This window comes from Pleurodeles waltl, chromosome 6 (genome assembly GCF_031143425.1).
Source record: "Pleurodeles waltl isolate 20211129_DDA chromosome 6, aPleWal1.hap1.20221129, whole genome shotgun sequence".
In the NCBI taxonomy this organism is placed as follows: Eukaryota; Metazoa; Chordata; class Amphibia; order Caudata; family Salamandridae; genus Pleurodeles; species Pleurodeles waltl.
In genome coordinates, this window is record NC_090445.1 from 657,383,339 (window position 1) to 657,405,057 (window position 21,719).

General features: G+C 46.4%; 1 protein-coding gene across 1 annotated transcript in view; it reads left to right on the forward strand.

The window, feature by feature from the left end:
* The window catches only part of CYB5R1 (cytochrome b5 reductase 1), a 136,185-nt gene that overhangs the window by 47,321 nt on the left and 67,145 nt on the right, over positions 1-21,719 (forward strand). Inside the window, exons 2-3 of the mRNA XM_069239014.1 lie at positions 11,269-11,418; positions 20,485-20,557. Of these exons, the coding sequence (XP_069095115.1) occupies positions 11,269-11,418; positions 20,485-20,557 (223 nt within the window). The remainder of the gene's footprint in view (positions 1-11,268; positions 11,419-20,484; positions 20,558-21,719) is intronic.

The window sequence follows — 21,719 nt, forward strand, 5'->3', positions numbered from 1 at the left end:
AAATCCACACAGTGCAATTTTCAGTCTTCAATGTTAACCTACAGGAGGAAAACAAGAATGTAGTTTTGTAGGTAAGTACATGACTTACAATCCCAGTGTTCAGTGTTAGACTAGCACTGGGCAATGTTCAGGTTGGTACCAAGGGTGCACCCACAGCTGCAGAGGGGCGGTCAGGTGCAGAGGTCAAAGTCTGAGTCGCGTGCCCAATGTTAATCAATGGACACTAGGGGTGAATGAAGATGTGTTGCTTCCAGGTAAGTACAAGCTGTGTCAGAGGTTGGTCTCTGGGAATTGAGGTTAGCACAAGGAGGGCCACAAGCCAGCTCGAAACTTACACCCTCAGCAGCACAGGGGCGGCTGGGTGTAGGGTGCCAACACAGCGTTGAGCGCCCAATGGAGAAGATCAGGTTCAGAAACAGGCTGTAGACTCTGGTCAAGAGGCCGGTTGAGAACAACCCAAACTGCCCAGGCAAGTAGAGATGCCATGGATCTTAGGGACACCGACGGTCCAGCTCCCCAAGGCCCAGGGGCTCCAGGTGCAGGGATGTCTTTTGTCATCGGAAACAGCTCACTGGGCAGGTCGCAACCAGAGGGAGTCCTCTGATTTAGGCTGCAGGCATCACTGTGGAGTCTGGCACGGGTCAACCCACGGTAGACTGTTCTTCAGAGGTGCTGGGGAACTTTCACAAGACTGGTGGGCCACTTGGACTTGGCTGGGGGCATAGTGTGCAGAGGTGGTTCCAGCAGCGGTTTTGTGGTTCCTGCAGTTTCTCAGTCAGACTTCTTTTTTTAAAGTTGGTTTCTTTTAGACAGGTTCTCTGTCCACAAGAGCTCTTAATCTTTATCAAATGCAGGAGTCCTCCCAAGACTTTGGAGGATGCTGGCCTGCAGGACAAGCAGTTTTCTGAGTGCAGTTTCTTTAAAGACTGCAGACAAGCCGGTAGGGCTGGGGCCAAGTCAGTTGGTGTCTTCAGTCTTCACTGCTGGGGCGACTTTTGTGTTGTCCGGCTCTTCTTAGGTCGACAGGAATCTGAGTTCTACAGTTAAGGGGTGCCACCTAAATACTGAATTTAGGGGTGTTACAGGGAGTGCCAGGTGGTAGGTAGCCAGTGAGCTGCTCATCTTTAGGGTGACTACACACTTCCTAGGACCATTTCCTTTGGGAAGTGGGCATAGCCTTGAACATATTGGCCTAATTCATTCCACACAATATCGAGGAATTTAAAAAGTATTGTCCACTTCAGCTTGTCCACCGTGGGGGTGGGACTGGCATGGTGTCGGCACTCCTCCTAATTTAACTAATTTTCCTGCCAGTCCTGCTTCCAAAAGTGGGTTCAGGAACTAGGGGGGTTCGACCGTCTCTACCATTTGGAGAGGCCTGGGTCGCATTTCAAAAGTGGCAAGGCCTTTGAAGATCCCCACCCTGAAATGCTCATCCTGCATGAGAGAGAAGGTCACACACCTTCCCAGAGCAAGCCTTTGTTCTGAGCCCTCAAGAGCATTGACTCTCACCTCTGGGGTCTACAACTCTGTCTAACATGGCTATACTGGTTTTAGCCAGTCACTGCCCATGCTAGGAGTTAGTAGGTTTTCAGGGGGCACCTTTAAGGTGCCCTCTTAGTATATTAATAAATCCATCACTGGCTTCAGTGAGGGTTTATTAATACGAGATTTTTAATACCAAACATCCCTATTTTCAGTGAAGCCATCATGTAGGTGAGGAACTCATAATGACCAGTGTCCAGCATGTGCCTAAAATGGCTTCACTGCTCACTTACTATGTCTGAGAATCGAAAAAGACTTAGCAGGGGCATATCTGCTCATGCATGTATGCCCTCACGTGTAATATAATGCAACCTTCCTTTAGGGCTGGAAGGCCTGCTACAGGGGTGACTTACAGCTATTGCATGCAGTGTGCCATGTCGTGTTTTCATTTTAGTTCTGCACCAAGACATGCCGCCTGCGAAAGCAGCACTGTGTGCACTTAGAGAGGGGGGGTCCCTGAGGGTGGCACAAATTGTGCTGCAGCCCTTAGGGGCCTTTTTTGTAGTACTCCATGCCCTAGTTACCAGGAGTACCATTTACTAGGGACTTATAGTGGTAGTGAAAGGTTTGCCAAGTGGGGAAAAACTGTGGCGCACTTTTGAGGAAAGAGATCTGGCACTGGGGACCCAGTGCACTTTCAGTCTAAATTGCACCGGAAACCAGGCACAAAAGTGTGTGTGGGGTGACCATGTCAAAAGAGGCACTTTACTAAATAACCCCCTCCAAAACGAAAAAGGCTGAAGCTAACCTTTCCCAGGGGAGTCTTCTTCTAAGTGGACGAACCTGGAAAGGCCATCTGCATTGACATGGTCAGTCCTAGGTCAGTGTTTCGCTGTAAAATCCATTGCCTGTAGGGAGATCGACCACCTTAACAGTTTGGGGTTTTCACCTTTCATTTGCATTAGCCATCTGAGAGGCCCGTGGTCAGTATGAACTAGGAAGTGAGAACCAATAAGTATGGTCTCAACTTCTTGAGGGACCAAAACACAGAAAAGGTTTTCCCTCTCCATGGCGTTTCAGTGCTTCTCTCGGAGAGTTGATCTCCTGCTAATGAAAGCAACAGGTTGGTCATGGCCATCATCATTGATCTGGGATAGGACTGCTCCGATCCCATGTTCAGAGGCATCGGTCTAAACAATGAACTGCTTTGACTAATCTGGAGCTTTTAGAACAGGTGCAGAGTACATTGCTTCTCTCAGGGTGTCAAAGACCTATTGTAGGAAGCTGGCTCTGTATGTACTATTTCAAAGTAAGAAATAGCATGCCCAGAGTCCAAGGGTTCCCCTTAGAGGTAAGATAGTGGCAAAAAGATAATTCTAATGCTCTATTTTGTGGTAGTGTGGTCAAGCAGTAGGCTTATCAGAGGGTAGTGTTAAGCATTTGTTGTACACACACAGGCAATAAATGAGGAACACACACTCAAAGACCATTCTAGGCCAATAGGTTTTTGTATAGAAAAATATATTTTCTTCGTTTATTTTAAGAACCACAGGTCCAAGATTTACAATCAATCAATACTTCAAATGAAAGGTACTTCACTTAGGTATCTTAGGAACTTTGAATCAGCAAAATAGCATGTACAGTTTTCACAAAAATGGCAATAAGCTATTTTAAAACTAGACAGTGCAAATTTCAACAGTTCCTGGGGGAGGTAAGTGTTTGTTAGTTTTGCAGGTAAGTAAACCACCTACAGGGTTCAAAGTTGGGTCCAAGGTAGCCCACCGTTGGGGGTTCAGGGCAACCCCAAAGTTGCCACACCAGCAGCTCAGGGCCGGTCAGGTGCAGAGGTCAAAGTGGTGCCCAAAACACTTAGGCTTCAATGGAGAAGGGGGTGTCCCGGCTCCAGTCTGCCAGCAGGTAGGTACCTGGGTCTTCGGAGGGCAGACCAGGGGGGTTTTGTAGGGCACTGGGGGGGACACAAGTCAGCACAAAAAGTACACCCTCAGTGGCACGGGGGCGGCCGGGTGCAGAGTGCAAACAGGCGAAGGGTTTGCAATAGGTTTCAATGGGAGACTCAGGGGTCCCTTCAGCGAAGCAGGCAGGCAAGTGGGGGGGGCTCCTCGGGGTAGCCACCACCTGGGCAAGGGAGAGGGACACCTGGGGGTCGCTTCTGCACTGGAGGTCGGATCCTTCAGGTCCTGGGGGCTGCGGGTGCAGGGTCTTTACCAGGCGTCAGGTTCTTAGAAGCAGGCAGTCGCGGTCAGGGGGAGCCTCTGGATTCCCTCTGCAGGTGTTGCTGGGGTGGCTGAGGGGGGTCAACTCTGGCTACTCACAGGGTCGCAGTTGCCGGGGAGTCCTCCCTGTAGTGTTGTTTCACCGCAGGTTGAGCCAGGGGTGTCGGGTGCAGAGTGCAAAGTCTCACGCTTCCGGCGGGAAACGTGGAGTCCTTTTAAAGTTTTCTTTGTTGCAAAGTTGTTTCTTCTTTGGAGCAGAGCCGCTGTCCTCAGGAGTTCTTGGTCCCTTTAGATGCAGGGTAGTCCTCTGAGGCTTCAGAGGTCGCTGGACCCTGTGGGACGCATCGCTGTTGCAGGTTTTCTTGAAGTGGGGAGACAGGCCGGTAGGGCTGGGGCTAAAGCAGTTGGTATCTCCGTCTTCTCTGCAGGGCTTTCAGGTCAGCAGTCCTTCTTCATCTTCAGGTTGCAGGAATCTATCTTGCTAGGTTCTGCGGAGCCCCTAAATACTCAATTTAGGGGTGTGTTTAGGTCTGGGGGGTTAGTAGCCAATGGCTACTAGCCCTGAGGGTGGCTACACCCTCTTTGTGACTCCTCCCTGAGGGGAGGGGGGCACATCCCTAATCCTATTGGGGGAATCGTCCATCGGCAAGATGGAGGATTTCTAAAAGTCAGAGTCACCTCAGCTCAGGACACCTTAGGGGCTGTCCTGACTGGCCAGTGACTCCTCCTTGTTTTTCTCATTATCTTCCTCCGGCCTTGCCGCCAAAAGTGGGGCCGTGGCTGGAGGGGGTGGGCATCTCCACTAGCTGGAGTGCCCTGGGGCGCTGTAACAAAGGGGGTGAGCCTTCGAGGCTCACTGCCAGGTGTTACAGTTCCTGCAGGGGGAGGTGAGAAGCACCTCCACCCAGTACAGGCTTTGTTACTAGCCACAGAGTGACAAAGGCACTCTCCCCATGTGGCCAGCAACATGTCTGGTGTGTGGCAGGCTGGTAAAACTAGTCAGCCCACACTGGAAGTCGGGTATGTTTTAAGGGGGCATCTCGAAGATGCCCTCTGGGGTGTATTTCACAATGAAATGTACACTGGCATCAGTGTGCATTTATTGTGCTGAGAAGTTTGATACCAAACTTCCCAGTTTTCAGTGTAGCTAGTATGGTGCTGTGGAGTTTGTGTATGACAGACTCCCAGACCATATACTCTTATGGCTACCCTGCACTTACAATGTCTAAGATTTTGCTTAGACACTGTAGGGGCATAGTGCTCATGCACCTATGCCCTCACCTATGGTATAGTGCACCCTGCCTTAGGGCTGTAAGGCCGGCTAGAGGGGTGACTTATCTATGACATAGGCAGTGGGAGGTTGGCATGGCACCCTGAGGGGAGTGCCATGTCGTCTTAGTCATTTTCTCCCCACCAGCACACACAAGCTGGCAAGCAGTGTGTCTGTGCTGAGTGAGGGGTCCCCAGGGTGGCATAAGACATGCTGCAGCCCTTAGAGACCTTCCCTGGCATCAGGGCCCTTGGTACCAGGGGTACCAGTTACAAGGGACTTACCTGGATGCCAGGGTGTGCCAATTGTGGAAACAAAGGTACAGGTTAGAGAAAGAACACTGGTGCTGGGGCCTGGTTAGCACGCCTCAGCACACTTTCAAATTATAACTTGGTATCAGCAAAGGTGAAAAGTCAGGGGGTAACCATGCCAAAGAGGAATTTCCTTACACCTATTGACAGCTGACTGTCCAGTTTACATTTTTGGACATCTTTTTGGGTGTGAGTTCAGTGAGGTGTGCTACAATGGTGCCTTAGCCCTTCACTAATCCTCTGTAATACCCAGTCAATGCAAGGAATGCCCTGACGACTTGGGTCTGACTTGTTGAAGCTTCCCAGTCCAGAATAGTCTGGATCTTGGGTTGGAGTGGTTGAACTTGTCCCCCACCTACCAAGTGTCCCAGGTATACAACCGGACTCTGCAATATCTTACACTTGCATGCCTTTATAGAGAGGCCTTCACTTTTCAGAGCCTCAATTACATTTCTGAGGGGGATCAGATGATCCTGCCAGGTAAAGCTGAAGACACCAATATCACCTAGATATACTGCACTAAAGTTTTCTAACACTGCAAGGACTTTGTTCACCCTCCTCTGGAAGGTGGTAGGGGCATTATTCAGTAAACTCATAATGCCCATCAGGAGTGGAGAGTGCAGATCTTTCTTTTGCTCCTGGAGTCAGGCCTATCTGCCAGTACCCAGCCTTAATGCTCTCCTTGACATGGTGGGATTGTCTGTATATTTTGGTTGTGACAAGTAAACTGTCTCCAGATTCCACATCATGGACACACTAGGTGTTTCTGCCAGAGGTGAAGGAGAAGAGTTCAGCAAACTGGTGCAAGACCTGCCTGCAGTCAGTCTGCTGCTGGTCAGAGAAGGTGTCTGAAAAGACTATTCCCTCAACTGAGCCATCATGGGATTGCTGGAGAGGAGATCAGGGAGAGGCTCACTCTTAATTTCTTGTCCCTCTTCTGTGACCATGAGCATGGTCCGGTCAGCTCTGTAATGGTAGGGTTTCAGACGGTTTACATGGATTATCCTTTTGGGATTCCTGCATCTGCCAAAGTCCACTAGATAGGTGACTTCCCCTTTCCTTTCTAGGATGGGGTAGGGTCTACTCCACTTATCATGGAGGGTCCTGGGGGCACAGGCTCCACCACCCATACCTTTTGCCCAGGTTGGTATACAACCAGTGCAGCTTTTTGGTCAAACCAGAGTTTCTGGAGCTCTTGGCTGGCCTCAGGGTTTTTGTTTGCTTTTTTCATGTACTCAGCCATCCTTGAATGAAGGCCAAGCATATAATCCTCTATGTCCTGCTTGGGTTCTCTCCTTCCTTTACAAGGCAAAGAGGTCCTCTGATAGGATGCCCAAACAAAAATTGAAATGGGGGAACCTCACTCCCTTCTGTGGCTCTTCCCTGTACACCAAAAGCAAGCAAGGAAGTAGGACATCCCAACTCCTTCTGAGTGTTTCAGGGAGCCCACCGATCATGTCTTTGAGAGTCTTGTTAAATCTCTCAACAAGACCATTGCACTGGGGTTGATATGGGGTGGGGAATGTATAAGTCATCCCACATTCAGCCCACATGTGCTTCAGGTAGTCAGACATGAAGTTGGTACCTCTTGTCTGACATCGCCTCCTTAGGAAATCCCACTCTGCTAAAAATACCAATGAGGGCCCTAGCTACTGCAGGGGCAGTAGTAGTCCTTAGGGGGATTGCTTAAGGGTACCTGGTGGCATGATCCACTACCACCAGTATAAATCTGTCCCCTGTTGCAATTGGAGGGTCAAGGGGACCAACAATGTCAATCACAGCCCTTTACTTTCTGGGACATGCCTGGCCAGTAGAAGTGGTTGACCAACTGACTCCATGTTTTTGTCTGGCCAAGATGCCCACCTAAGGGGATGTCATGGGTCAATGTTAAGAGTAACTCTCTGCATTGCTGAGGCGCTACCAGTCTCCTGGTGGCACCAGGTTTAAGGTGTCTGGCCTTTGTATACAGGAGCCCTTCCTCCCAATAGGTCCTTTGGGTACCACTAACATCACCCTTTTCCCGTGCAGCTGCCTCAGGCCTTCCAGAGTAGTACAGGTTTGTAGTCCCTGACTTAGATCTTCCCTAAAGGGTACCCCTGGTCCTAGGAGCTCTGCTGTGTAAGGCCCAACCTCCTGAGGCTCAGGCCCCTCTGGGGCTATTAGGTCTTCTCCCTGAGGAAAGAGATCCTGCTCTGTGATCTGTTTGGAAGCTGGATCCACAGTCTTCCTGCTTGTTCTCCTAGTAGGTGGGGCCATTATCCCAGGCTCTAAATTTACTTATTCACCCTGTGCTTTGCTCTGTGCAATAAATCATACAATAACACAGTGAAAGCACCCAAAAAATACTCCTCACAGTTTTAGAAAGATGGTTAATATTTATCTGAATAAAATAAGGTCAAAAAGACAAAGATCCAACAAGCACAAGTTGAAATATCACTTTTAAAAGGTTTAAAAGAGTCCTAATCCTTAGAAATAAATAGTTGTCTCTTTGTTACACATAGTACCTGGTATGCGTCAAAAATAATGAAGTGCAGGTACTGCAGAGGAGGAAATGTGTTGAATTTTCCAACGTGGCACAGACAATGCGTCGTTTCTTTCCACACTGCAAGGGGTTTTCTTAATTTTTCAGTGCGCAGTCTTGGTTTCTCATTGCGTTGCAGGGATATTTTGACGCCCAGGGACAATGCAGGGACAATCCTTGACGCACTGGAGGAAAGCACAGGCGCTGCGTCGATCCAGTAGGCTATGAATCGAAGTTTCCGTGGCAAGACAGGCGCTGCATCGAATTTCCAGTTGGGAAGTCGGGGCTGCGTTGTTCCAGTTGGCTGTGTGGCGATTTCTCGGTCACAATGCAGGCTTTGCGTCGATTTCGGCAGGCGGTGTGTTGATTTTCAACGCACAAGGAGTTTCCTAAAGAGATTAAGGCCCTCATTTCAACCTTGGTGGTCGGACGAGGCCGACCACCAAGGCTGAACCGCCAGTCGGCCCCCCCATGCGGCCGGAAACCCGTCGGCCGCGTTTGGACCTCCCCACTGGGCCGGCGGGGATGTCGGCCGTAACATTGCAGCCGGCTGCGATGTGGTAGTGCGGCGGGTGCAGCAGCACCTGACGTGCTTCGCAACGGGGCTGTGCCTGGGGGCCCCTGCACTGCTCATGCCAAGTGCATGGGCAGTGCAGGGGCCCCGCGACTCCCCTTACTGCCAGCCTTTCCATGGCGGTGTCTACCACCATGGAAAGGCTGGCGGTAAGGGGAGTCAAAATCCCAAGGGCAGCGCTGCCCTGGCGGATTCTGACCGCCGGGACATCCATGGCGGTAAACCGCCGGTTCCGGCGGTGTGACCACGGCGCTACCACCGTGGTCATAATATAGCGATTCGTAACGCCAGCCTGTTGGTGGTACGAACGCCTCTTTAAACCTGGCGGTCGGTGACCGTCAGGGTTGTAATGAGGCCCTAAGTCTTTTTGGCCCTGAAACTTCAGAAAACAGGTGGCAAGCTCAATCTAAGCCCTTGGCGAGCACTTTTGGGGAAAGCAGAGCACTCCTCAGCAAAGTCGGAGGCCAGCAGGGCAGCAGTCCTTCTCAGCAAAGCAGTCCAGATGAGTCCTTTGGGCACCCAGGCAGCTCCTCTGACAGGGTGCAGATGTAGGTCCAGAAGTGTCTAGTTTGGTGTGGTCAGAAACCCAGTTTATATACCCCAAAATGCCCTTGAAGTGGAGGAGACTTCAAATAGTGGTTTTGAAGTGCACAAGTTCCCCTTTAAGTTCAGTCCTGTCTGCCAAGGTCCCAGTAGGGGGTTTAGCAGTCCATTGTGTGAGGGCAGGCCGCTGGCCTTCGAAATGTGTCAATCCCTCCACCCTTCCAGGCCAGGAAGACCTGTTCAATAAGCAGATGAATGCCGGTGTGGCTGAGCTTCCCATGTTTGTGGTTGTCTGGGTGAAATGCACAAAGGAGCTGTCAACCAGCCCAGACCAGACGCTGATTGGAGGCAGGCTGTAAGGCACAGATGGTTTTAAGTACAGAGAAATCCTCACTTTCTAAAAGTGGCCCTTTTAAAATGGTAATATTAAATCCAACCTCACCAATAAGCAGGATTTTGTATTACCACTCTGGTCATAAAAAATATAACCTAGTTACCCCTTTCCGATCAGAATCTACCACTCAAAAAGTATATGAGCGCAGTCCTAATGCTAGTCTATGAAAGGAGCAGGCCTCACAGTCGTGGAACACAAATGTAGGAGTTTTCCACTACTAGGACATATAAAACACAAATGTACATGTCCTGCCTTTAACTTACGTGGCACCCTGCCCTATGGGTTACCTATGGCCTACCTTAGGGGTGACTTACAGAAAAAGGGGAGTTTAAGGCTGGGCAAGTGCTTTTAAATGCCAAGTCGAAGTGACAGTGAAACTGCACACACAGACCTTGCAATGGCAGGCCTGAGACATGGTTAAGGGGCTACCTATGTGGGTGGCACAATCAGTGCTGCAGTGCCACTAGTAGCATTTCATTTACAGGCCCTGTGCACATGAAGTGCACTTTACTAGGGACTTAAAGGTAAATCAAATATGCCAATTGGGGATGAAACAATGTTACCATGTTTAAGAGAGAGAGCATATGCACTTTAGCACTGGTTAGCAGTCCTAAAACCAGCAAAAACAGTGTTGGAAAAGTGGAGGGAGGCAGGCAAAAAGTTGGGGGGTGACCACCCTAAGGCTGTCAGGTCTAACACACTGGGAAACATGCACAGGACTGGTGGACCATTTGGACCCTGGCTGGTGGCGTCGGTGGAGAAGAGGTTCCAGCAGCAGTCCTCCCAAGGCTTTGGAAGTCGCTGGGCCGCAGGCCAAGTCGTCTTCTGGGTGCAGGTTCTTTGAAGACTGTAGACAGGTCGATAGGGCTTGGGCCAAGTCAGTTGGTGTATTCAGTCTTCTCGGGCGACTTCTGTGTTTTTTTGGCTCTTCTTAGGTCTACAGGAATCTGAGATCTATGGTTCAGGGGTGCCATCTAAATACTGAATTTAGGGGTGTTACAAGGAGTGCCAGGTGGAAGTCAATGGGCTACTCACCTTTAGGGTGACTACACACACCTACGAAAGCAGCACTGTGTGCACTTAGTGAGGGGGTCCCTGAGGGTGGCACAGTTCGTGCTGCAGCCCTCAGGGGCCTCTCTTTAGTACCCCCTTACCCTAGATACTATGGGTACCATTTACCAGGGACTTATAGTGGTAGTTAAAGGCTTTCCATTTGGGAGAAATGGCTGTGCAGTTTTGGGGAAAGAGATCTGGCACAGGGGACGGTTTGGCAAGAACCCAGTGCACTTTCAGTCGAAATTGCACCAGAAACCAGGAAAAAAGTGGGGAGTCACTGTCAAAAGATGCACTTTCCTACAATAGCTGTAAATGCACTAACAAACAAATAGTCTGTATGGGTGCACAATGAAACCAAATTGGTACCTGTGTTTATACAATATAATGCAGATTTTTTTTTTTCTTTTTTTTTTTAAAGAAGCTACAGCAGAGAGGTGCACAAATACTTCACCAGTGAAATGGTAAAACACCTTATGAGTGCTCTAGACTGAAATGGAATCTTGTTTGCAACATGAGCACTGCATTTCTTACCTCTGCTAGAGTATCAACCATTGGCCTATTCGACGTTTGCCAAGATTGATCGTTTAGGGATGGAGCCATGTCGGATTTTCAGGACCACCACCAACTATGTAAATAATCCCTATTTAGATTCATTGCATAAAAATGTGACTCCTAAATCTGCAATCAATACGGCGCTTATGAACCAATGTTAGACCCCTCTATTTCAGATAGATGTAGGACTGAAGGCATTTTTTGGAGATGTGGGCTGGAAAATCTGTCACTGCGTTTCATTGTGAAAGAAAGCTGCATGATGTCCATAATTATTTTAAACTATTGATCATCGGACTGTTGGTAACTATCTCCTTTGATTCTTTTGCAGACTTCCGGTGTGCTGGTGGCTGTAGGAGTGGTGGTAATAACAGCAGTTGGCATTGCAGTTGGAAATTACATATTCAAAAGGAAAAAGAAGCCTAAAATCACCTTGCAAAATCCAAATGAGAAGTATCTGCTAAGACTCATCGATAAAACAGTGAGTTTGTTTTATTTACCCATTTAGTTCAAATTGGCAAAAAAAACGGCACATCATTTTGCAGGATGGGTCTACAAAATGCTGCAGCTGGCAGTGTCAGAAGCTTTTTTTTTTTTTTTTACTTATTCGGCAAAGCAACGGGGACGCTGTGCTGCATGGATAAAACCATTGGTAAAGCCAGTAGGTCCTAAAGATGAAACCTATTGGCTTTTCCAGTGCTCGTTGTTATCCCTTCTCAGATTATGGAAAGAGTTGATTTATTGTTTGTTCGCCAATGGCACACTGAGTGGGTCCCAAACCATTGTGATTAATGCAGCAATCTGGCTCACAGTACGCCCATTGAGCACACATGCATGGTCAAAAGAACCTCCTTTGATCACGGTTTATTACTTGTATGGCTCTTGCAATTGTATTGAAAAAAACAGCGTTCAGAACAGATCTCCACAAAGGGAGTCCATCTCACACTTGCCTTGAGATGCCATGATGTGTAAACTTTTTGAGGAAAGAACAAGTGCCTCTTGCTTGCACTAACCCTGTTACACATTTGCAGAACAATCTTCAGCTGCCCCTTACCAGGGGCATTGTCCACCATGCTCGGTATGCATGTACGTCAGCCACCAAGAGGGGCAGGAGGTGACGGTACTGCTGCAAACGCTGGCTCACCGGTTACTGAGTGCCCCCTTAGATAATAATAATTTTTGCATTGCTTGCTGCCGCTGTTTTGCTGGAGCTACAAATGACAAATATAAATATTCACCCAGTGATTGGGACTCTGTATATTAAACTCTGGAAATAGAAGGGCTGAGCCAGGCTTGCTGGATTTTGAACATGCCTTTCAGGTTAACCCAAATCTCCGTGTTTAATTTACTGAACTATCTCGTCAGTCTGTTTACATCTGTACCCATAAGTGTCCGTTTAGCAAAATGTTGTGGGGGTTATTCTGCTCTTGCCTAAAGGATAACTGGCAAGATCTGCATGAACTTTGAGATTCACTCGCTTGTTTCAGTGTGCCTGTTCAGCCGTAGATATTCGTTGTGGGTGTGTTCTTCTTATGTCCTTGTAATCGGTGGATTTTGACCAAAACAGGATTTTCTGATTTCATCACTGTGCTAGTGTTACAGTTTCATAATAAGGATTCCAACAAATATCCCACTTGTATCATCAGTATTTTAGTATTTAAGTTGGCTGCATATAAAATTAATGTGAAAAGTGGAATGTGTAAGAAAACAATATTGTTAAGTTGCTAAAGCTGTTGAGATAACCGATTTGTTTGTACACAATATCTTATATTTTAGTCTCCGCTATCAAATGTAGATTATCATCATCATCATCATCATATTTAACTAAGGGTAGATCTGGCCTCCAAGGATCATCTTCAGCAGTAGTTAGGGGCCTGTGCAGGCCTGTGTTTTCTGCATTGTTCTGGATTTTCCAAACTCGCTCGCTCCTCAGTCCTTTCTTCCAGAGTTGTTTCCAGATTGTCTTGCTTTCTTGACTTAAGTATATTCTTCGCTTCAGTCTGATTAGTAGACTTTAACGTCCTGTGCTCTGGTTAAGATGGCGTTTCCTATCACTTTAGATTAATTTCAAAGGAAAAGCGCCTGGCCTGCCATTGTATCTGGCCCAGGGTCACCAGGCTGAACTTGAAGGTGTCAACTACTACAAACCAGCACGGTATAAATTGGCAGTAGGAGTAAAAGACCACCCTTGTCAGTTATATATGCACTGAGATATGAAGTAGTGGAATATTTTCACAACAACCATATTTTTAGTGATGTTGTCGTGCCCTACATAAAGTTTAACAAGCCAGGGTGACAGCTTGACCACTCCTAACATTTAATTTCTGACTAATTTATAATGCTTGGTGAAAGCCTTTGATCTGAGATGTTGAAATTTTACTTAATCGGAGTCAAAACTTCCACCTGAAAACATTACATTTTGAGAGGATTAATGTGGTTTGCTTTATGCACCTGAGGGTGAACTGAAAGACTAACCACACCTGTTGATGATTCATGCCGTGCAGGCGTGCTTACTGGTATCTAGCTGCTGATTCAGGGATACAACTCGGAATTGAAAGGGGAGAGACTATACTAAGCATTATGAAGAATTGTGAATAAAGTGTGAACATGTGGTCAGCTTCAATTCTTCTTTCTGTGTGCTCCAGGAGTTCCCTTCCTCTCGTTGTCACACAATGGTGAGGAATTGCTTTGTGAAGGAGAGCGAGTTTGTGAATGAAAAAGAAGGTCTCCTGTCTAAGCAGAGATCTGACATACCAAGAGAGGCTTCTGCCACCTTGAATTTTCAGGGTATGATCTTTATGGTTTCCTCAGCCATAAGGAAAGTTGCAAAGGGATGGAATTGCATCACGCACATGCAGACAAAAGGAAAAGCGGAACACATACGTGAAAATGTAAGGATTGATTTTGTAGTACCTAGCAGTACCTAGGTTAATGTGTACCCATTCAGCAGTTTGCATGAGCACTTGCCACCTCTTTTGTTCTGGTGTTTCTGTGTCTTTGCTTTTTTGACACAGTGTTTATAACGGAAGTGAACCACTGAGTTATGCAGTTATGCACAAAAGGATCTCTTCTGTTCCATTGAGAATTTTGTGAATTTGAACCATACATGATACGTTTTCCGAAAAAAGAAGAGGAGAAGGGTGTTGCATGCTAAGTCATGTAGGAAACTGGAAAGCATGCAAGTGGTGCATCTTCAGCGTCAAATCATGGCCGCACACATTCGGGTTACACGTACTCTGGGGAGCTCACAGCCTGGTGTACCTTAGCCTCTCATGAGCATCTCAGATATGCTCTGGGGAAGTGAAGACTTCCAGTCAAGATATATTATTTGTATTCACAAGAGATGCAGAGCGGGTTTCCTTATAACTCCATTCAAGTTAAAAGTCCCTTCTCCTATGGTGATATAATTGTCAGCCAGGTCCTGTTATAGCCAAAATGTATCGGTGATACTCATTCAAGTTAAAATAATATTTTTTCGGATGAACTCCATCTTCTGCAGGGTTATGTACTTTGCTGGTGTGAGGGGGTACCAAGGATTTGATCTGAGTTTTCCTTAGAAGGAAACATACCAGCTAGAAGGGAAAAACATGAAATCCGGGAGGAGAAGTACAGTCTTATTGCGCCTGAGAATTTCAGCCGGGCTGATGGTGTGTGATGATGCAGGTGTAAAAATTTAAGCAGAATACACCAAATTCATATATGTAGTGATTTCACCACATAAATAGTAAATAATACAAACAGTAAAGTGAAGGTATGCCTGTTGACTGGCACAAAACTGGGCATTGTGTACACATGTATTCCATTAGTACAGGTGGCCTTTCATATAATCCATAAATAAGGTATACGTTTCCCATGTCACGGTCTTCTAAACCAGGAAAAGCTTCATGAGCCCAGTGTACCTCCTCCAGCGTTAAAACACTTCCTTTAGGATGTCTCTCTGTCTTTCTTCCAGACAGTATGATGTAAACCTATACCTTATCTTTTCTCAGCTCTATAGAAGTGGCTTTTATGCTCACATGTGCACTCATTTCCCACGGGGATTCCCAGATTTCATCAGCCGCCAACCTCTGCCTTTGAATCCTATAAACCACAGTCTCTTCTTCTTGATCCACTGGAGCTCATTCTCACCTAGCAGCGCAAGACCACAAATTGTTATTTTCTTCTATGCTCTACTCCTGAAACATTTCACTCACAACCTGTATTTCTGATTAACAGTTCTAACTACGGATTCCTCACCTTTTTAAATTCCCCCAGGAGCCAGACTGGAATCGGAAATGTTTCAGCAGTAGCTTTCATGTGCCAATAGAGGGCCTCTGGACATGATGATGTAGAACGTTGTGAAGGCGTCACCCATGTGCACCCATGTGTGCTGACATCAGTTCCTTTTTTTTCCACGCCCTGTAGCACGCTTCTGCCGCTCCACTTCTAAACTTTTTATCGATATTAAATAATAAAAATAAAAAAAACATCTTTTTTTTCTGCTGCTGGAAAGAAATGTAATTAATTTGGCACTGAAGGGTGACAAAAGGCCTGGGATTTAATCCTGAGCTGAGCCAGATAAGTATGACAATCCTGGATGACCCATAAGCTCTACAGATATGTTTTTGCAACTCTCATATTTGGGTTTGGCATATAGATTCCACTACAGTTCGAGATGTCACTGGTCTCTGTAGTCCAAGGGGAAGCGAAGGTAGTCTTCCCAATAGGTGCATAGGCAAGACGGTAAATCACACTGATCTACCTTATGAGGTACACTAACATTATGAGGCCTACCCCAGGTCAGTATCCAATCCTATAGAGTCCCCTCTGTACCAGGCTACCTATGTGCAATTACCAGGCTGTGCATGACAGGAGTCTCCCATGTGTGTGCACATGTTCACGTGTAACCAGCTTGGTGGCCCTTATCTTAACTGCAACGCGGTGGCCTTATGTTAAAAGGTAGATACTGGTGGTAAACCCGTGCAGTCCATTTACAGTGAGTTTACCCTGACTGAGTCACCAGTGGTAGGACTCAAACATATTAAAAAGGTCACATATCAGGTGGTCAGAAAGCAAAACATCTGGGTTGATTTGATAGGCAGAACCCATCGCCTGACAGGAAGTGCAAGATTGCACTTCTCCAAACACAAGAAGCAAAGTTGGTCATGTTCTAAGTTCTGGCCCTGATCCTGATCCAAGTCTTGGTCCCTTTCTAGGTCGCTATACTTGGGGTAACTCCTAGATGAAGTCAAAAGACCAGCTTTGACACTGGCATAAGAAATTCAAGCTACCCTTTACACTACTCCTGCTGCAGGGAGAGGCTGTGTAGTCAGCATTTGAAACACCCAACTCCACTGCTATCATCTGATTAGGATCTTATTTCAGTGTTGAGAATTCATAGCACATTAGGCTCCAAGTACATAATTGACTCCACAGTAGGTTGAGGCCTTCAAGGAGATGATGCTGCAATATTTTCCTAAGATCCTGTGTCTCCCTGTGGCACCTTTGGAATCCTGGATCAGACAGGACTTCCACCAGGCCCTTTCTTGTACCATTTAGCAGCATCAGGGCACACCTCCACACCTTTGGAGAAAGCCACATCAGTTCAACACCAACTCCACAGGCAGCGTTTGAGGTCCAACTTCAGTTTCAGACCCAGAGACACATTTGGATAGACCTCTACTGATGTTACTTTATGCAATTACCAAGGCTTATGGTCTGGGAAAAATCCATGTCCTTGCCTTGATATCCATATTATAGAAGCTGGAGGCTATATTTGAATCTTATTCTGATGCTCCAAAGTCATTCAGCATGTTCTAGATGACAAAGAAGTGGATAGCTTACTCCCCCCTCAATACACTGATGTGCCCTGTAAGTACACCTCTTAAATACTAGCGGCCTTGACATTTCCACTGATACTAAATTGGACTTGTCATTGGGACCCACCTACCTAGGCAAACAATTATAGAGATGCTAGAATTGCAATTGCCTACTGTGGATACCAAGGCAAATTTGCTCACAGAAATTTTGCATCCAGGTCCTTCAACTTCTGAACTGTTACTTACCTTCATTGTGGAGGCTCTTTAGTCCAAGCCTTGTTCAGCACCACTAGTGAGCTGTCCCATTGCTTGGCACCTGCCCCAGGGTATCCGTCGCTTTTTAATTCAGCATCTGATGCTGGAAAACCTTGTCTTATAGGCTTATGTCGGTAAAGTAAAACCCAGTGCATTCTCCAGGACTTGACTAGATACGGTATAAGAGCGCATGCTCGAAGATACATCTCTTCTATCAAATTGCCACTGAAGTCCTTTAATTCTGTTGGCCTTTTGAGGCAGTATACATGGGTCCTCTGGTATGGGTTGAGCAAGATCTTGCCCACTCTACTCTAGGATTTTCAAAACTTCTGTTGCTTAGAGTGTTCACAGTGTGGTCAAAACCATTTAATGAACTTGCCTGGAGTTAATTGTTTTACTCTTTGCTACTAGGGTATGAAATTGTTCCTCTGATAATGGTGAACTGAGAGGTTAGAAAATAATCATTTTATTTTTGAGCTAGTGTCTCGAGGCTAGGGTTTCATGGTATTCAAATCTAGTTCAACTTGGATGTAGTTGTAAATTAATTTTTCCTCTATAGTTTTCAGAGCACTTGGGATGTATAGATCGGAGTTTCGGCTGTATGATTTCTGAATTCTTCTAGGATACAGAAAAGTAATGTTGTGGAGTTGATGATTGTACGTTTTGGATCATAACTGATATTTCACATTTCAGATAAGGATCCTGTGAGAGCATAGATCTCTCAATTTTTCTTCCCTTCTTGTCCAAATGTACATGATAAATTATACACCTTGCCTTATGGTATTACCATACTAGTAAAGCATGATCGCAAAGACTAGTCTAGACATGCTACTCTACAGGAAAGAGGCACTGCAGTTCTTAAGAAACCCACCAGCTATGAACAAGTGCATAATCTAAACTTCAGATTAAGCAGCACCTCATACTTCAGTGGAATGTGATCAGGCATGAGGCTTCTCTGTGTTTCCATTTTGTAAACCATCTCCCAGGTCGGGTTTGGGAGGCCAAACGCACCACACCAATGAATGAATGAATGAACCAATGGATTTGTAAAGCAAAGCTTATCACCCCAGGGGGTATCCATGCGCTCTGGGACGTTTGTTGTGCGCCAGTGGCCACTCCTCAAAAAGCTATGTCTTGAGCTTTTTCCTGAAGTCGAGGAGGGTGTGCAATGTGCGTGGGGGGAGGTGTGACTTTGCGACATGGTAGGAGCAGGAGCAACCTCCGCTACGGCTGCTTTGGATTCTTGGGACCTGCGCAAGGGCTAGAGTGGTAGAGCGAAGCACCCTGGTTGCATGTTGGAAGGAGAGTCTGTGGTTGATGAGCTTTGGTCCAATGTTGTGGAGGGCTTTATGTGCTGTAGTTAGAACCTTGAATTTGCACCTCTTGTTCACTGGCAGCCAGTGTAGCTGCTGAGGTGGGGGTGATATGGGTCCTTCTAGGGACGTCTAGGACGAGTCTTACAGCTGCATTCTGAATGGTCTGCTGGCAGTGGAGGAGCTGGGCGGGGAGTCCGCGAAGCAGGAGTTTCCATAGTCTAGTCTGCTGGTGATGATGGCTGGATGACTGTTTTCTGGTTTCGATGGGGATCCATTTGAAGATCTTATGTAACATGTAGATGTTATGGAAGTTGGAGGAGGCCACAGTGTTTATCTGCTGTTTGATGGTAAGTTTGCTGTCTGATGATGCCAAGGTTACATCCATAGTCCATAGGAGTCGGAGGTTGTCCGTGCGTGGATGGCCACCAGGAGTCGTCCCAGGGGGAGGAGTTTCTTCTGAAGATGATCACCTCTGTTTTGTCGGTGTTCAGTTTCAGGCAGTCTTATCTCATCCATTCATAGACGTGTGTCTGAAGTTGTCTTTGGGGATGGCGTGGTCTTCGGGGAGAAGTATTAGTTGTGTCTAGTCTGTGTAAGAGATGATGTTGAGTCCATTGGAGCGGACGACCTTGGCTAACAGCTTCACGTGGACATTGAAGAGGGTGCAACTGAAGGAGGATCTCTGCAGGATGCTGCAAATGTTCTCCGGTTCTAACATAAAGGGTAGGAGGCGGACCCTCTGGATGCGACCTGTGATAAAGGCATGGATCCGTTTGAGGGTGTTGCTTCAGATTCCAATGTGGTGGAGTCTGGAGGCGAGGGTGAAGTGGGAGATGACATCAAACGCAGCAGAGAGTTCTAGGAGGATCAGGGCCGCTTTCTCTCCATGGTCCAGGAGGGTCCTGATGTCATCTGTTGCTGCGATGAGGGTGAACTCTGTGCTGTGGTTGGAATGGAAACCGCACTCGGATGAGTCTAGCAGGTTGTGTCTGTCAAGGTGTTTCGAGAGTTACTTTCGATGGCTTTTTCCAGGACCTTGGCTGGGAAGGGGAGCAGGGAGATAGGGCAGTGATCTTGTCGTGGAAGTAGCCAGCAAGAGAGTTGCAGAGGGTCTGGGAAGGTTGGGTCATGTTTTCAGTGGTTTCTGGGTGGGAGAACTCTTTGACGATCTTGAAGAGTTCTTTCGGGGGCTTGGTAGGGTGATCTTCTTTGCTTCTCTGAGGCGGTGATGGTACTTGTTCTTTGCATTTTTTAAGGTGGTGTGGTCCGTGAGGTCCCTGGTGCGACGCCATTGTCTTTCTAGCCTTTTGCATTCTCTTTTGTGTGCATAGTTCATGGGTGAACCACCTAGGGGGCTTGCTGGATCTTCTGGAGGCGGAGCTCCTTGTGGGGGTGCATTGTTTGCACCATTGATGATCCATTGAGGAAGGTTGCGGGCGTCTCGTTCGAGGTTGCCGAAGATGCTGGGTTTGTTGGATTGGAGGGCAGTGGTCCACTATGGCTAACATGCAGGCTACATCTGCACTGCAGTCCATAGGTCTCCTTCACACAGTCCTCCTACAGTGGTTTACTTTCTCGAAGGGTTACATGCTGAGTTTTGGCACAGGGTTGTATTTTTACTTTAGGAATATTTATGTACCCGCTGCAGGGTTTTAAGCACTCACCTATTGCAAAGTTTAGATTTGTATTTCTGCCAGGTAGAAATAGAAAGACAATTCCCATTTTTGGAGTGATTTCTGCCTAGTGAATTTCATCAATACATCATCAACATTCTATATTTGTCCAAATGTCATTATTTTGTCAAAATTGTGATTCACGTAGAACACTCTCCAGCTTTAATCGAAAATGCTCATATATGTCCCGTGAGTTTTCCATAATTCATATGCCTTCCTGTGCATTTGATGTCTTGGTTTCATTTTTATTTAGATGTCTTGTTCGACTCGTATGTAAAAACAGCAAAAGGATAATATGCCTTTACTGAGAAAAATGCAATGACAGATGGACAAATTGTAAAATGTACCAATTTAACTATCATTGTTTAAGCACAATAATGTGTCCAAAATTACATCTCTGGCAAACATGAACATGGCTTTGAGGAAGCCCCCTCAAGGTATTAACATTTCAAGTTGTGAATCTGATTATATATACAATTTTAATATTATTAATAATTTTTTTCAGATTATAAATCACAACACCAGAAAATTCCGTTTTGCTCTTCCTTCGCGGAATAGTGTCCTCGGACTTCCTATAGGTGAGGTGATCCTAAATTGCTTTTCTTTTTAAAGGTTGCCTGTAATTTGAAAATCTTTGAATTACATTTTAGCCGCTGTATCTCTGAAAATTGGCAGGACGAGGATGGCTTAAATGCTCCTCTTAGGTAGTCAAAAAAGTTGTGAACTAAAGTTGTTACTTTAATAAATTAGGTTGTGTAACATGTGACAAAAGTGAGCCAGTGTCAAGAGGGCCGTGCTAGACTCCTTGTTAGGTCTCGCATACCAGACAATGATAGATGTTTGGCTGGAAAAAACCTATTGTGGGTTTATCAAGAATTTACAGTGGGCTTACAACCCATCCGTTGCTTACCATTGGTTGACTTTATTGTCACTCATTTGGTTGCTTATTATTCAATGGATTTCCTTGTCCATCTTATTCCATTTTGTGTTTTGTTCCTTCCTCCAATCAAGCTTAACTTCTTATCCATCTTTTGACTTGGCTCACTTGTATGCTTTCACTGCTTACTTTTAGGGAACTACTTTTTTCTTAAGAAGTCCACAAGAATGCTTGTGTTTTCCAGCTCTTACCTCTGTGTGCTTCTCGCCCCCAACAAACTCCCCCCTTTCCCAGCACTATACTGGTTGCTCATTCGTGTGCTTCTCCCCTGCACCTGTGTTGCGCTCCCTTATCAACATCATTTCTTTTCCTTCTGCCCACTCCCCATTGCTTCCCCCACTGCTTCTCCATTGCCCGCACCATCTTTTTTAATTATTTTACTTATTTTTTTTTTCTTTCAGGTGGGTACAGGGGACTAGGCAGCGAATTGCTGCAATTCCGTCCTCCCTAAAAAAAAATTTAAAAAATGCTTTTGGGTTACTCCTATTTACTAATCTATCTCAGTTCGGTGAATTTAAAATAAAATGGCACCCACATCATTTTGTAGGCCTGTACATGCATAGTGACATGTGCCGACACACCTCATCACGCATGTGCATGCCTACAAAATGACATGGCATCCTCACCGCTCTCTTCCCCCCCCCCTAGTTTTTTGATTATGCTGCACAGCATCTCCAAAAGGCATTAGTCTCTGCAAAAGGTATTGACAAAGCTAATAGCTCTCAAAGGCAAAACCTATTGATTTTGCCAGTGCTAGTTAGCTGAAGTTTGAGTTCTGTTGCAGCAGAGGTATGGGGTGTATT